This window comes from Vanessa tameamea, chromosome 7 (genome assembly GCF_037043105.1).
Source record: "Vanessa tameamea isolate UH-Manoa-2023 chromosome 7, ilVanTame1 primary haplotype, whole genome shotgun sequence".
Lineage (NCBI taxonomy): Eukaryota > Metazoa > Arthropoda > Insecta > Lepidoptera > Nymphalidae > Vanessa > Vanessa tameamea.
The window spans coordinates 7015156-7031308 of record NC_087315.1 but is presented as its reverse complement, the minus strand read 5'-3'; the positions used below and the strand labels follow the sequence as shown (position 1 = coordinate 7031308).

Sequence of the window (16153 nt, the reverse complement as noted above, 5' to 3'; positions counted from 1 at the left end):
ACATGTACCTATTCAATGATTCGTGTGATGTATTCACCAAACAACAAACAAAATATCGACAATAAGCGCTTGACTTCGAACGAAATCTAATTTGTGTGGTTATTGTGTAATACGATAAGGGCGTCCCATCGTTTTGTAAACGAGGATCGGTTGAATTTATCGCTCGGTTACACAACAAATCAAAATTTAACGAGCTCTCGCAAACGCTGCCATCAGCTTTGCAGTAATCCACCGCCACTGTGTCCGCTTATGCGTGTAATTGTACCGCTCTTCTTAATCGTCTGAAAAGCAAGATACAAAGTTTAACTTAATGCCATTTGCATTTTTTCTATTTATTAGTTATTCCATTGAGAACGACGTGCTAGTACGACGATCAGCTAGTTAACTTGTCTTTAATCCGTTTTCACTTATCTTTTCGACGTCGTCTCGGTGCACGTAAATACCAAAAAGTTAATTTTTCGTCGCGCAAGATTAACACAGGTACAGTTTAAGCTGGATCAGGATTTAAATAAATACCATTAAATAATAAACAAATAAAGTTATAAGCAACTATGGTTGTGGTCGATCTGCTATAGTAAGTTTATTTTTTACAAACAATGGGCATAAGATTAACCAAAAGGGATAGAATTTTTTATCAGTTAAAAATTTGTTTAGGCTAACCTTAAGGTATTTCGACGAATTTTTATTTATGCTATAAGTAAATAATCTACGTTTTTATATTGGATTTTCGCATCATGATTTAACAAAGGAATTACCTGCACGGAACACAAGTTTTGTGGTGTGCAGATAACCTTCGGTCTGGGAACAAGAAAGCGTCTGCGACTCTCTTTTGTTTTGTAACTTATCGGATTTTAATTACGAGCGTAAAAAATCTTGTTAAATTTAACAGCAAGTTTGGTATTGATAATTCTCGATGTTTCTCGATAGAATTGACATTTATATTTGTATATTTTTCGTTGCAGAGTCTTCCGTGGGTACAGGTGCCGGATGTTTCCCCTCTGGGTCTTTGGTGCACACACTAAATGGACCTCAAGAAATTGCGAATCTCAGAAAAGGAGATAAAGTATTGGCTGCTGCTGATGATGGAAAAATGGTTTATTCTGAGGTGTGTTTTTTATCAAAAAATAATTATTTATGTTTTCTTTTTTGTAATTCAGCTCAAATTATTTGTTCGTATTGTTTCAAATTGATTTATTCAACATTATATTTTATTTTAAGATTGAATATTAAACATTATTAAGATCAATTACTCATACCTATCAATTATTCTGTCTTCCGAAGCATTCTCTGATTTTAAATTAAACTAGCTTAACTTTCTGTATTATTTTAGTAAAAAAATATAACTTTATATTTTTGTTATAATTACAGGTGTTGGAATTTATTGATCGAGATCCGAACGCAACACGACATTTCATTGAAGTTACAGCTGAAAACGGTGTGACTATAACAACTACGCCGTCTCATCTACTTCTTTTAGCCGCTGCTGATGGCTGGCGAGAATTATTCGCTGCTAACATACAGATAGGCGATGTACTTCTTACCAGAGGATATGGTAGTGTAATGCGTCCATCAAAAGTCATCAAAACTCGTATTGTGTCAAAACGTGGAGTATATGCACCATTGACCAGGACCGGTACGATAATAGTCGACGATGCTTTGGCGTCTTGTTACGCCATTGTGCGCAGTCATTCCCTGGCTCATGCCGCAATGGCTCCCTTACGATGGTTGTCAAGTTGGAGCAATTCAAATGAAATTCCACGAGGCGTTCACTGGTACGCGAATGCACTATATAATTTCGGCGACTATGTATTGCCGTCATCGTATAAATATCGCTGAAATTGAAGTTTGTGTGGTGACATGACAATGACAGCTACTTTAGATGTGATCGTTCACGTTAAATCGCGCGCAGGACGTGCCAAGTTTGGACACTTGTAAATAATTTACCCTGTAAATAATGCGGTCAAGAAAATTGTAAATAAGTCTTGAGTACTTAAGTCTGTATTAAAAAATGAATCCAAGAGCAAAGGTTGTCCTTTTCGAAATCCTGTCTATTTATTAAGTAGCGTTAAGGACATCTTTGCCTTTATTGCATATTTTTAGTTAACATAACAAATATTTGTAAATTGTGTCGATATTGTTATTCTGCACAATGCGGAAATACTTATCTGTATGCGCTTATGTTTTTTAAGATGTTGTATAGATATCATAAGCACTTTATTAGCAAATCTAAATTATCTTTTTTTCATTTATTATTAAAGTATTATTAGGTGTTTTACTCTAAACAGTATTTGGTTAATTTTTGATGTTTGTAACTTGACATTCCACGGCTCTAATCTTTTTACTTCCTAACATTTTACAAGAGTAATGAATTGTGATCTTGGTACCTAAATCAGTGCCTTAAGATTTTATTTATTGTTATGTAGGCTAGTTCTCTATTTAAAAATTGACGAAAACAATGAGGTAATTCGTATATTCTTTTTTAATTTATTCTATTGCATTTGGCTTTCTTTAAGTTACTTTGGCTGAATGTATTATTTATTTTTCTCTTTACATGTTACTGGATATAATATTATCTTGTATGGCTTCTATTTATTTAATATTATTTGTGTATTAGTAGGTACTAATTTTTTTTCTGTTTTTATTGTATCATTGGATGACGTATAATGAAAATTGATAGAATTAAATTAATTTACAGACATCCCTTATGCATTAAGTAGGTGTATAGGACAGTGTAAAACTATTTCGTAAATAAAGAATAAGTTTTGTAAAGGTTATTAACATCAGTTCTTAATTTAATTTGGAGAACCGAATCGTTTTTTTGGGGTAATTTATCACACTAAGTTTTTCTTTCGAAATATACATTGACAGTTTCAAAATTTTACCTTTACGGTAGTAGATGAACAGGTTGTGAAATTACTTTTCCCAATTAAAAAATCTTTAACAGAAGAGTAGTTTGTGCTTCAAACCAGAACTAGGGTTTCAATAGAGTTCTTAAGAAAGAAATACTTGTCTAGATGAAATAGTTTTGTGATTGAAATTTAATTTTAACGATACATGAAAAGGCGACGTAAATACCCACTCTAGTTTCAATAAAATCATCGAAATAACAACAGATAATATCCTGTAAAGCTGTTTCAATACATTTTTCAACGATCGTACAAAAGATCTAGAACTGAACTTTTGGTTCCTATAGTTTGAATTTAGTAAAACATTTACTAACTCACATCAGTATTTAGAAATAATAAGTAGGTTGAAAAGTGATGTTATGTATTATTATCATTATTAAGAATACCAATATTAAATTATCATTTAAAAAAAATTATATTTAAGCCGAGTCCTAAAGCTTTCCAGTATTAAGGAAGATTAGGAGGACTTCTCACCTATATAATAGTTATTTAATGTAATACTAACGATTAGATTTATAAATATAAAAGCTTTAACTAATGTTTCGATAACAAATGTACGCCATTTAAATGCCATATCGAAAATATAAATGCTATACTTTGTGCCGTCTTTATGTCAAAAGTAAAGCAGTATTATATAACAAACAGTGCTTGCGTAATGTGTATAGTATTTGTAGCAAATAGTGTTACACCTAAATGAAGTACCTACGTATATTGTGAAGTACTCAAGTACTTAATATATATTTATAAGTAAAGTATTTAGTAGGTATTATGTGTCGCGCAAAAAAGAAAATTGTATTAAGCGCTTTATTTGATGCAAATGTATAATTAATAACACAATTGGAATGCTTTTTTCAGTGAATGACGTTTTTCTAATTTCGGTAAAGTATCTTGTAATTTATAACGGTTCCATGTAATTATTGCGCTTTCATATTATTTATTTATTGATGTTATTTTTGTATTGATATAAAAGTCTTAAACATTCAAAGTGAGCTGTTTTATTTTCAAACCTTTCATAAATCGGTATTTTTTACATTATTTACAAATAGTATTTTTTACATTTTTTAACAAATTTTGTAACTATTCTGTAAATATTCCTGGATAATAAAATTACCGCGAAATTTTAGCCAAATACAGAACTTAAGAACAATTTATTTCTCGTTTTACGTCATATTCGTCTAAGTATACATTAAAAAAACCTTTTTGGAATTATAATAGTTCATTTCAATTTGTATGATTCTTATGTATGTACAGATATACCTTACTACTCTATTTGTAGTACATAAGATACATGTTATATATTCCAAACTTGTTTCATGTGTCAGGTACACATGAAACTGTCATGAAATAATTATGCGATTAATGCAAATCTGATTAAGTTTCAATCAAAATTCAATTTAGCTGATACTATTTTTTAAAATAAAATAACGTAAAACTATTGCTAATAATGAAATTACGAAATAAAACAAATGAAAACCGATTTGATGGTCGGCCGGCTGTCTGACACCAAACGCCTCGAAAATAACACAATAAATATCCACAATGCCACCATATAGTATCGACCAGGAAACATCATCATTAATATGTTGAAGCTGTTAAATGTGACAGCTCCAAAAACACTAAATCTTCTGTTCATTAAGATTAATTAACAAATGTAATTGCACAATACAATTAGCAACATATAGAAAAATTATCATGAGACGCAGACATTCATTGTGACAAACTGATTTTACCCAGGATTTAATTAAAACTTCGAATTACACTCATAGCCACGTGGGTACTTACAATGACAGTCATAATTTTGACTAAACTAATTAATTAGTTACACTCTTGCAGAAAGAGACCATCTCCATGTAACACCTCGTTTGATAACCACCATGCTCAGCAGCGTGAGGTCTCCACTGACTATCGCCACCAAGGAATACGTCTGCGATAGCAAACTTATTCAACAATTATATTTTCCTTACTGTAACAATTTACTGAATGATGCTTCAGATATTGTAAGTTCCTAAGTACGTAAATTACACATTTGATACATTTGACAAAATTTATATGATAAAAAAGTTTGTCGTGAGATTTACTTGTGAAGATAAACAAGTAAATTAAATAACTTGTTAGGAATAATTTTGTCTTTTCAAAATTTCAAACTAAGTAAAAACAAGTACTTAAATCTCGCGACAAGTTTTCAAGTTTTTTTTTTCTTTTTAACGCTTTTAAATAAACGCTTGTTTTTAATAAGGGTTTTTTACAATTATTTTATTTGATACCTATATTATAGGCAAGTACTAAAAACTTACTCCACCAGTAAACTAATTCTCAGTAAACCCTTTCATTTGATACCCATATTTTAGGAATGGAATTCAAAAAATTATTCACTATCTTGGGTGTTCTGTCAAGCAAGATTTAGAATGACGTCATACAGTTAACCATGCATTGTCATTCAAACTGAAGGTTGAACTGAACTGAAAATTTCAGCTCAATCAGTTAAAAATATCTGCTTCCGTCCGAAGTCCGCCATATTGGATTAAGAGTGACGTCACATTATTTTTAGAGTAATTCTTAGCAAGCCCTTTTATTTGATATTCATATTGTAGGAATGCATTAAAATAATTGGTCCGCTATCTTGGGTATGCCACTGTGTTGGATTTAGAGCGACGTCACGTAATTAACCACGTATTGTCATCCATACTGAACATGTATACAAAATTTCAGCTCAATCGGGTAAAGATATCTGCTTCTAAATTGAGTTGCAAAATTACACTCGTACATACATTGCAAGTGAAATAAAAGCTTGTAAAAATTAAGTGCTTCCTTTCTTATGGGTGGAAATTGAATATTCCCTAATAGTTAGGTATTAAAAACTTCTGTTGCTGCTGCTATTAAAATATGATACTTGCCTTGTCCTAAATGATTCTACTCCTACTATATCTAATATTAGTTTCAGTTTACAGAATATCTCCATGAAAACTATGCTCATTTTTTTATATTGAAACCAATTATTATATATTGAGACGAGATGGCTCAGTAGTCAGGACACGTGAAAATTAATCGAAAATTGCGGATTCAAAGCCAGACAACCACTACTTACATGTGCTTACTTTATATTTATAATTCATCTCGTGCTTTGCGGTTAAGGAAAACATCGTGAGGAAACCTGCATGTCTAATATTATATGTTTCTCCCAATTGGAGTAGCGTGGTGAAATTAGCTCCAAACCAACTGAAAGGGGAGGTGTCTGTAAAATTATAAGTCTAATTATAACATTATTTTAATTAATTAGATTGTAAGATATAATTAAATTCATTTACATCTAGTAAGACTCATATATTTGAAATTTCAACTACAGCGACCTACATGACGGTCACGTTTGACGTATCCTTTATAGAATCAAACAATAATTTTAATTTAAATGTTACAAAATATTATTTTTTATTAAAATGTTTAAATATGTATTTTAAATGTTTTATGTAAATGTATTTTTTAAAAAAATTATAAATTCCTCGATGGTTGAGTAAAAGGTCGGCGTCGGCTGGAACAATTTTTGACTAAATTGAATAATTTTTCTTTTGATTTAAAAAAAAATACATATAACGTTTATTTGCATGAAGTCCTCCATTAAAGAATATATAATGAAGAATGCTAAAAAAACTTAATTAAATAAAAACATGATACTAACAACACAACAACTAATTATACTAAAAACACGCTGTCCAAAAGATTTTTCTGTAGCATTGTACCAACGACGCTGACCTCAAAGGCCAGCAACGCTCCTGTGAGCATCCCAGTTTTGTGTGTGTCCATGAGCGGTGGTGGTTACTTTCCATCAGATGAACCTCTTGCCAGTTTGATAATTATTTCATAAAAAACAAAAATTACCTCTCTAAATCGCAAGGCCTTATTCTTTGAAAGTTAAATCTTTAACACGCGAAATCTGTAGCTACAATTACAATTACAATACTGTGTATACAATAATGCTCTTGATCATTTAGTATGACTATAGCTCAAAATTCCTAAGATCAGCATGTCGATGAATTTGACGTTATTTTTCACAGAAAAAAAACAAAAGCATTCATAGCATTTGTTTTTCTTTAAATATTTTTAGGTTATGGGCATCTGATGGCAACTTCACACAGACATTGGTACCATAAGAAATATTAACCGTTCCTCACATTACCAATGCACCAGCAACCCTGGTAAGTCAGGTGTTATATCTCATGTGCATAGGCTCACTCACCCTTTAAAACGCTCCCAAGTATTGCTTTTTGGCTGAAAAAATATGATGAGTGGGCAGTGGCGTAGCTAGGTGGGCAAGAGCCCCGGTGCATAGAAAAATAATTGGTCACTCACCCCTTAACTCATATTGCCCTTCAAAATTATAGATTCTAGAATAAGATACAGAATACGGTGAGTTGAACTTATCATTAGTAGGCTAAATCAGGCAGAAGGATTTAACGGTCGTTCTTTAACCACGCTGCTCCAATGCGGATTGATGGATTAACAACTAGCAAATTTTCATCCGATATATAGAGGTTTCCTCGCTATGTTTTCCTTTATCGCCGATTAGTGATGAATTTTAAACTCAAATTAAGCACATAAAAATTTAGTGCTACTTGTCTGGGCTTGAACCCACAATCTTTGCGTTTAGATCTAAATCGCTACGGAAAAAGCCACAACAATATTACACAAGTAGTATACAAAGCGTAAACTAAACTTAGATAATGAAGAGTATGAAGCATTTATTATGTATGAATCCATTATAAAGCATCTTTTTCAATCTTTAATGTCCTGAAACGATAATTCATCATCTTTATTTGATGTACAGATTATATCATAAGGTTACGGGAGGAAAAAATCGAGTATGAAGTAACCAATAATGAATGTATCAATTATTATACAATTATTTATTGCTTTGGGAACGTAATCTTAAAATATTGGTACAAAAACAAACAATAAGTACCTGATTCACATATTAAAACAATTTAATTTTAAAAATTTAGTTTAAAAAACGAAATTTTCTATTAAAGTTCATTAGTACTTAGTGATAGAGTTTTGTGCAACCCTGTTGGGGTAGGTACCACCAACTCATTATATATTCTACCGTCAAACAGATATATGTAGTATTATTGTGTTCCACTTTATCTAGTGAACAGCTAGTTTCTTAAAAATCCACAACAGCGCGATTTTTAAGACATTTTCTGTCTCGCACAACCACTCTGTGGAACCAGCTTTCGCCGACGGTTTTTCCGAACCGATACGACTTGGGAACCTTTAAGAAAAGAGCGTACTCTTTCCTGAAAGGCCGGCAACGCACCTGCAAGGCCCCCGGTGTTGCAGATGTCCATGGGCGGTGGTAGTCACTTTCCATCAGGTGAGCCTCCTGCTCGTTTGCCACCTATGATATAAAAAAAAAAAATAGTGTAACAACAGGCATATGAGAGATGACATCTATGTTCCCAAGGTTGACGGTGTATTAACGATATATTTAATATTTAATGGTTAATATTTGTTACAGTGCCAACGTCATCAAGTGGCCCATTTGCCCGATCTACCTATATTATAATTTAAAAAAAAATCACATACATAATACAACTTTTTCACTTATGCTCAACATCATCAAATCTAGTATATTTAAACAGTCAAAAAGTATCTTAATAGTTTTTTTGTATTATATGGTGGGATAAACATGCACATAAGGTTGCCATTCATTTATATTTATATAGTATAGATTTTTATACGTATATACTTTTTGATAGTTTTATGACATCTAAACGATTGTAAAATGGTTTCTTAATTATCAAAAGTAACAAGATATCATTTTATGAAATAACAATAACAACTCTAACTTATGGAAATCCACTTAAATAGTAGCGATTCCTTATTCTTTCCACTCTTCTCACTGACCGCATATTAATTTTCTTAGAAGCAGGTCGATTCCCATGTTTGCAATTCAGTGCGGGGCTCGTATTTATATTTTGGATCCCAAGTGACTATAATGCTGACATGAAAATCAAACCACCGGAAAGTATCGTTATTGGAGCAGTTCTATTATTATCGAAATGCGTGGATTTAGGTACATGTATCTATCTACCGAGTTGCTGGATCAGTAATATTTCAGGCCCGAGGAAGAGCGCACGTAACGCCCTTCAGGCACGAAGTATTTTAGTTATTTGTACTCTCTTGGTGAAATCTAATATTAGATTTTTTCATGTTCAGTTCAACCGATACTAAGATACATTCATAACCACTGTCTAATCTCAAATATGGCTTCAATAAATTGATCTTTCTTTGTTCAGAAAAGTTAGAAGAAACATCGAAGATAAGTTCCACGTAAAGTTTCAAATATCCTTTAATTAATTTCTCCGACGATCCAATAATAATTGAGTGGAGTTTTATGACACTTAATTTAATAAAATGAGGAGTATGCGGTAAGTAATATAGTTTAAATTGTTTCTATCGTAAGGTGTTTGCTTTTGTAGTAGATGTATAAAATAACAGTAAATAATTGTATTCAAAAACACCAATAAATTTATTGATTGGAATTATATTCAAAAATTTTATACAATTATATTTAATTCGATAAAATTTATAGAAACATAAAATATAATATAAGGAGCATTATTGATGTGCAAATAAGGGACGATGGGAATCGAAACTCCATCAATGGAAACAATTAGTTTCAAACCTAAACAATCTTATCGAGATATAAAGTTTGTTTTAGATTTTGAATACATATTTATATTGGTAGATACCTTAACTGTACATAGTTCATAATTATCAATTATTTCTTTAAAAAATGTACTTCTAGGAAAAATATTACTTAAGAATTGTTTTGTTACATTTAACTTTAATCAGTGAACAGATGATTTATATAAATTAAATTGAACAAACAAGTACATTTGTTATTTGTTACAAATAAATAGTTTAGATCATTTTCTTCAATATTTATAATTATAGAATTCATAATAAATAATAATAATAAATTGAAACAGCCTGACTGAAAACTATTTTTACCGAATTAATTATTTATCCTGTTAAAATATTATCGTACTCAAATAGACCAAACACATATTTTTCAGTAATGATGTTTTTAATATAAATACATGCATTATATAACCGTTGAATTCCTTAGAACAATGACAACTTTATTAAAATTATACAGTCAAAAAATAATAATAAATCTTTCGTCTATATTTCCACTAATAAATTAAAACAAATAATTATTACATTAAATTTGCTTTAAAGCTTAACGTGTGATATATCATTTTATTTTTGGCCTAATCTACTTGTATATTGCAATAAATTATACCAGAAGGAGAATTATACGCTAATGTTTATACTATATACAGGGCCACACGTTACACCAAATGTGAATAAAGTAAATTCGTCGATCCATTAATTAAATTTAAAGAGAATACAGTATATCCTTAAAGTTATTGCTATATATGTTATTTTTTAAAATGTTATTCATAATATGGATCGACGAAATTATGATCAAATTTTTAATAATACCAATTGAAAATATAATAATATCAAACTCTTACAATTCATTTGAAGAGTATTTTTTATAAATAAATTACTGATAGTTTGTCTCAATTCTCATTCAATCTTCAAAAAACATTCAGGAGTCTCGAATGCTTTTTTTTATTAATATTACTTAGTATGACTATTTTATATCTTAATTACAACTTATGTTGTACCTTCTGCCTATTTATTTGTTTATGCAACAATCTCCTGCGTAAATGAAAATTATTATTGCGAGAAAATATTAGCTTCTTTAGCAGAAAATGCTTTTCAGTAGTAAGACCGCCTATATGTACCCTACTCTCATTTTAACGATTGTATATAGTGTCACATTGTTTTATTATTATAATTATTTATAAGAACCAATAAGAATAGAATCAGACAATTGTTTGTTTGATCAGAATATATTTTTAATCTTACCAGAATAAGAATTAATTATGTTTCTATTAAGTATGGAATAGTATTGTCGTTATAGTGTTCAATAATTAACTTCATATTCATATACCGTTGTTCTCGAGAACGTTAACTAAAATACATCATATTTATAATAAATAGTATGATAAAATTCCAAGCGCTGATAACATATTTTCTTTGGAAAGTAATATCAAAAGCCTGTCCGCTACACGCCAAACTATCCAGCTCAAATAATGTAGAGTAGTGAAAGAATGCTTCTAAACAATAACAAGTTTTAATGTTTATATTTTATTATAAGAAATATGTAGGCAATTCAAAAATACTTGTACTAAAACGATGAATAATTAAAAGTTTTCCTAATACATAATATTTAATACTCAATGTTGTAAATAGAGAAAAAAGAAAATTCCCAATGGTCCACAATTGTATTTTAATTAAAACGGACTTTTAGTTTTTACAAGTATTAAGGAGTTATTTTTAACATTTCTAAATGTTATTACTTGTGTCGATTCATGGGATAGATGGAATTCAGTAGTGCTCAGATAATTGCATTCACGCAGAGCTCTGAGTGACGCCGCAGGATGAAAAGCAATTTGTTTGAAAACCGAAGTGGATAAATTTAATTAAGTATATAATATAGTGTTTGTTGTCTTGGAATTAATTGATTAAATATTATGTATTGAATATAAAATATAATACTGTTTAATTAATAAAATCTTGTATCTTGAAATATACATAATTTTATTGAAAATATTGATCGTAATGAGGCAAAGCTTTTTATAATTGAATTTGCGTTAGTTAATAGCCAATTGATTCCGAAAATATTTTAACGTCTTCGAATCAATCATCTGCGCAAATCAAATCAAACGACTGAAAAGTATTTCTTTTAGTTTCTTTTATATTTAAAGTAACCGTGGAAAGTGATTTTTAAGTAATTTATTTCTTATCGCTTGAAAAAGTCGAAATTTTATATTGGATATTTAGGGATATCTTTAACGTCTCGTCAGGACTTATTACTCTTTGATTTGATTTAATTTGAGAGACACGATGGCCCAGTGGATAAAGTAGCTGAAGTCCCAGGCTTCAACTGAATTTTTATGTGATTAATTTATGTTCCTAATTCATGTCGTTCTCGGTAGTGTAGGAAAGCTGTGTGATAGATGGAAATATTCGACGTGTACCCACAAACCCACATTAGAGCAGGGTGGTGGAGTAACCTCTAAAACCTCCTCTTCAAAAAGCAGAGGTGGACTCAGGCCAGCCGTTGAATATTTCTAGGATGTAACTAATTGTTCTTTGGTAATTAATTTTGTACGATAAATATAAATTTAATACCATCCAAAACTTTGTAGGAGACATAAAACCTACTTTATTCTTTTATAACTCTAAACAATTACTTTTCAGATAGAGAATGACAAATATCCTTAGGGAAACAAAAAATAGCCAAACTTGATAAAAGAGCTTTGAATGTAGGACGATCATATTAGAAACAATTGTACGAGTGTAAGATTTTTCCTCTAGATATAAACGACTCGTATGCTGAGTTTATTATTTCCAGGGCAAATAGTGTTTAGAAACATCCAATATTTTCTTCCATTCTCGGTCTAACTTACCTACTCACGTACTTCTCTACCTTAATCTATTTACACAATTTATTCAATTGTGTCTATTAAATAATTTTTTATTATTTATCTACTTTATTTCACAGTAGCGACGCGCCCTGGCTTCGCACGGGTGCATTTTACATTTAAAGCCGAAATCTATGCCTAAATTGTCTCTTATTGTCTTTGTTTATAATTTTCAAATGAAGACAAAGACAATTAATTACGTTCTTGATTATTCAACTACGATATACGACTTTTAGAAATTAATTATTAATATCTGACATTTAATAAGCTCTGTTGTCTAAAAATATTTCCGAAAATATAAACTGAAATTTTGTCTCTAATAATATTATTGACATTGACGTTTCAAATTAGGATTTGAAGACCCTTAAGAGCCGATTCCTAATAGGTCAAATCAACACTTTGTATTTTCGCGAACTTTTGTGTTTATTTAAGATATATATATGTTTTATAGCATTTTAGTCCAATTAAAATTATTTTACTTTAAAAAAGTGTGTAACGATTACGGCTCTCAATTTTTAGACAGAATGCGACCCTTCGGTAGATCGCGACCCTCAGTTTGAGAGGCGATAACTCAGTGCTCCAACAATGAAAGGGTCAAAAAACGACTGAAATAGTCTTCTCGTAGTTTCTAGTAACGAATGTTATATGTATAATATTTTTATGAATTTTGTATTTTTTATTCATTTTTTTTTAATAAATCTAGTTTAAAATTAAAATTAGGATCGATTTTTTTTCTGTTTCCTAAGCCTACCTAGGGTACGTTGAGCTGTTATATAAAGCAATAAATAAGTTTAAAATGAATGTTCTGAATCGATTTTGCTTTTTTCAATAATATCTTATATGAAAGATTACGTTACGTTATGTCAGACTGTTGTTAAACGTATTTCTGAAAGATAACTTTTACTATGTATATAAGGGTCGGCCAGTTTATTTGGTTAAGCTCATGTCAATGGCCGAAATATCTTTAAGTCCTCGACCTATCTTAAGCCTTCTCAATTAGCCGAAAAATTTAACTAGTCACGCAAAAGAACCTTAAATTGCATCTCAGTTTCAAAAAGTAGAAATAAAACAGAATAAATTACAAAATATTATAACTTACTTTGCACTTATGATACTACGTTTATCGTAATAAGTGATAACGTAAATCTATTTATTGATAGTAACTTCGCAACGTACTTTCTGTTACTAGAGGAAATTCTGAAATTTTATATTTGCTTACTACTTTTTGTTTAAAAGCGAACTTTCAATACACATTGGGTTTCATAATAATAACCATTCCTGTTTGTCTTTGTTCGTAAAGAATAAGTATAACTATTTTTATATTTCATATTAAGTAATTAGACTAACATAGATATACTGATACTGGTTTGCCTCTAATCTTTTACGTAAGTTTTGAAAACATGTAATGGTGTCTAATATTATCGATGTTTAAAATGTTATTAAACTAAATTAACTTATTAAGCTTATAAATTATTTCGCAAAGAAAAGTCAAGTCAATCAAGTATCTGTTTACTAAAGAGATAGGTATCTAATAAATTGATTGCTTATAAAATGTGTTTTGATATAATTTTCCAAGCAAATAAGGAAAACAAATTTTAAAATTTAGGCCGGTCTGCATTATTATTTAATTATATATAGTATCTGTTGGAGGAACAAAATATTTGGATCCACAAAAGCAGTTATGTTTTATGTTTCTTTCTGTAGTAGCTTTTAATTAAAGTTTAGTAACTCGTCACTTGGTTACGCTTTGTATACAAATTTTAGAAGTTGTTAATATAATTTATAAGTGCATATATATTATGTATATTAGTGATATGTAACATTCTCCATCTATTCTTTTATAGATACCGGTTCAAAAATAAACGGTTCAAGAATCTTAGACTGTAAACGAAGAAAGGGTATATACCAATTAAGTTAATAAGTGGAGCTTGAGAGTGGAGACTAATTGAACGTTATGAGCATTTATTTCCTTGTTATAATTTTCCAGGTACCGATGAATAATTCAAGTAAAATCACGAAAGCAATAAACAAAGACGTATGTAAATGATTTAAACCCGTAACGTAAATATATACTATATTCGGTGCGGTATGCAATACTCGGTTTCCTACGATAACGCGAAATGCCACAATTTTAACGCTGACGCCATTATAGATTGACTGATCGTTTCCACGGCTTACTGCATCTATTTTAGAGACATAAAATAAATTTTAATGGAACGGTTCTATAATAGAATTTATTAAGGTAGACAGATTTCGTACAATTAATTACATTATCGATGTTAATGAATAACATTATTATTTTGAAATACTGTTGTAAAATATTTTTTAATAAGATATCTTAAAAAAGTTAAATTAGCCACAAATATTTGTTTAGAAATTTGTTGTGAAAATTTTCCACAGTAAGCAAGAGCTACTATTTAGAAATTATTTTATTACAGTAAGTGACACACATACCCCTCAAATAATACATTAACAAATGTGTTTGTAGAACTTTTCCATTCACTCACTTCACTGCTAGATAAGTGTAAATTCGTCTATAAGAGAAACTTTTATGCTATTATCATGAAAAAGGCGGTTTTAATCACCACTATAAGAAGTCGACCCCAAATATTTTATGGGCTACTCATAAAAACGATGAATGTGACACGCTCCTTGGCCGACGTGTTTATTATACTTAAAGTTAATCTTACGAAAATAGTCTTGAGATCTTGTAGCAATGGCGATAAAATAATTATGAGAGGCTTGATTATTGTCAACGTCTTAGCTTTGGAGAATAAAGTAGATATAATTTTGGAATGTTTATTAATATTGTTTTTTCGCTAAAATTACGAAATACTCTGTATTTGTAAATAGTATGTTATGCTGTTCTGCAAAATAATAATGGAATCATAAAAAGACTCCATAAGAGCAATAAAAAGGCGTAGGAGGTAGTATTCTTTGTATCGTATACCTATACATATGTCTTAACGTTTACAACAGGAAGTTCTATTTCACAGAAATGGTATAATATGCAATGTTATATTATCGTGTGCTAAATTTTTGTTTTTAAAATTCACCACGGGTTATATTTATCCATGTATACCAGATTTGCAAATGTAATAGATGTTCTCGGTATTCCAATCCAGAGTGAAGCTGGTCGCTTTGCCTTTGGAATATTGAAGCGCTCTTCTTATTTTTATTATAATGTTCTTAATGCTTAAAACCTAAGTGGCAACAAACATTCGTGTCAGCACAGGCGACGCCACAAAAGGATAATTATAATTATTATTTATATTTTAAATATATGGATGGATTAGCCTTTGGTTTTAATTAGAGTCTTTGGGTTGTTTTTTTTTTCAATAATACCTTCTAGCAACGCTTGTTTTAAATGAATTATTTACAATACATATGTCTATTTATCCTCCAATCAAGAATAAGGAAATAGGGATGATAGTAGCCCACCGCCCAGGTATGCCTCCAGGATCAGGTAACGCTTATATTCTTGAGCTATTTGATGCTCATCATGAGGTGGTATCATTTATTTCTAGGCAAGTTTATTATACAGACATTTTGATGTACTACGTAATTATACCCTACGTATGTTATGTAAAACGATAACTTTGTTAATAATATAGTATAAGATCTATTTTTTTTAATTTCTATATTAAAATTGTCTTACAATTACATTATAGTTTGTGGAAATTAAGC

General features: G+C 30.2%; 2 protein-coding genes across 2 annotated transcripts in view; one reads left to right on the top strand and one right to left on the bottom strand.

The window, feature by feature from the left end:
* Positions 1-3891, top strand: part of LOC113401252 (tiggy-winkle hedgehog protein) — a 32134-nt gene extending 28243 nt beyond the window's left edge. The window contains exons 3-4 of the mRNA XM_026641088.2: positions 963-1105; positions 1369-3891. Of these exons, the coding sequence (XP_026496873.1) occupies positions 963-1105; positions 1369-1836 (611 nt within the window). The 3' untranslated portion in view covers positions 1837-3891. The remainder of the gene's footprint in view (positions 1-962; positions 1106-1368) is intronic.
* Positions 1-16153, bottom strand: part of LOC113401217 (signal recognition particle 19 kDa protein) — a 232267-nt gene that overhangs the window by 71575 nt on the left and 144539 nt on the right. The gene's annotated exons all lie outside the window — the stretch shown is intronic.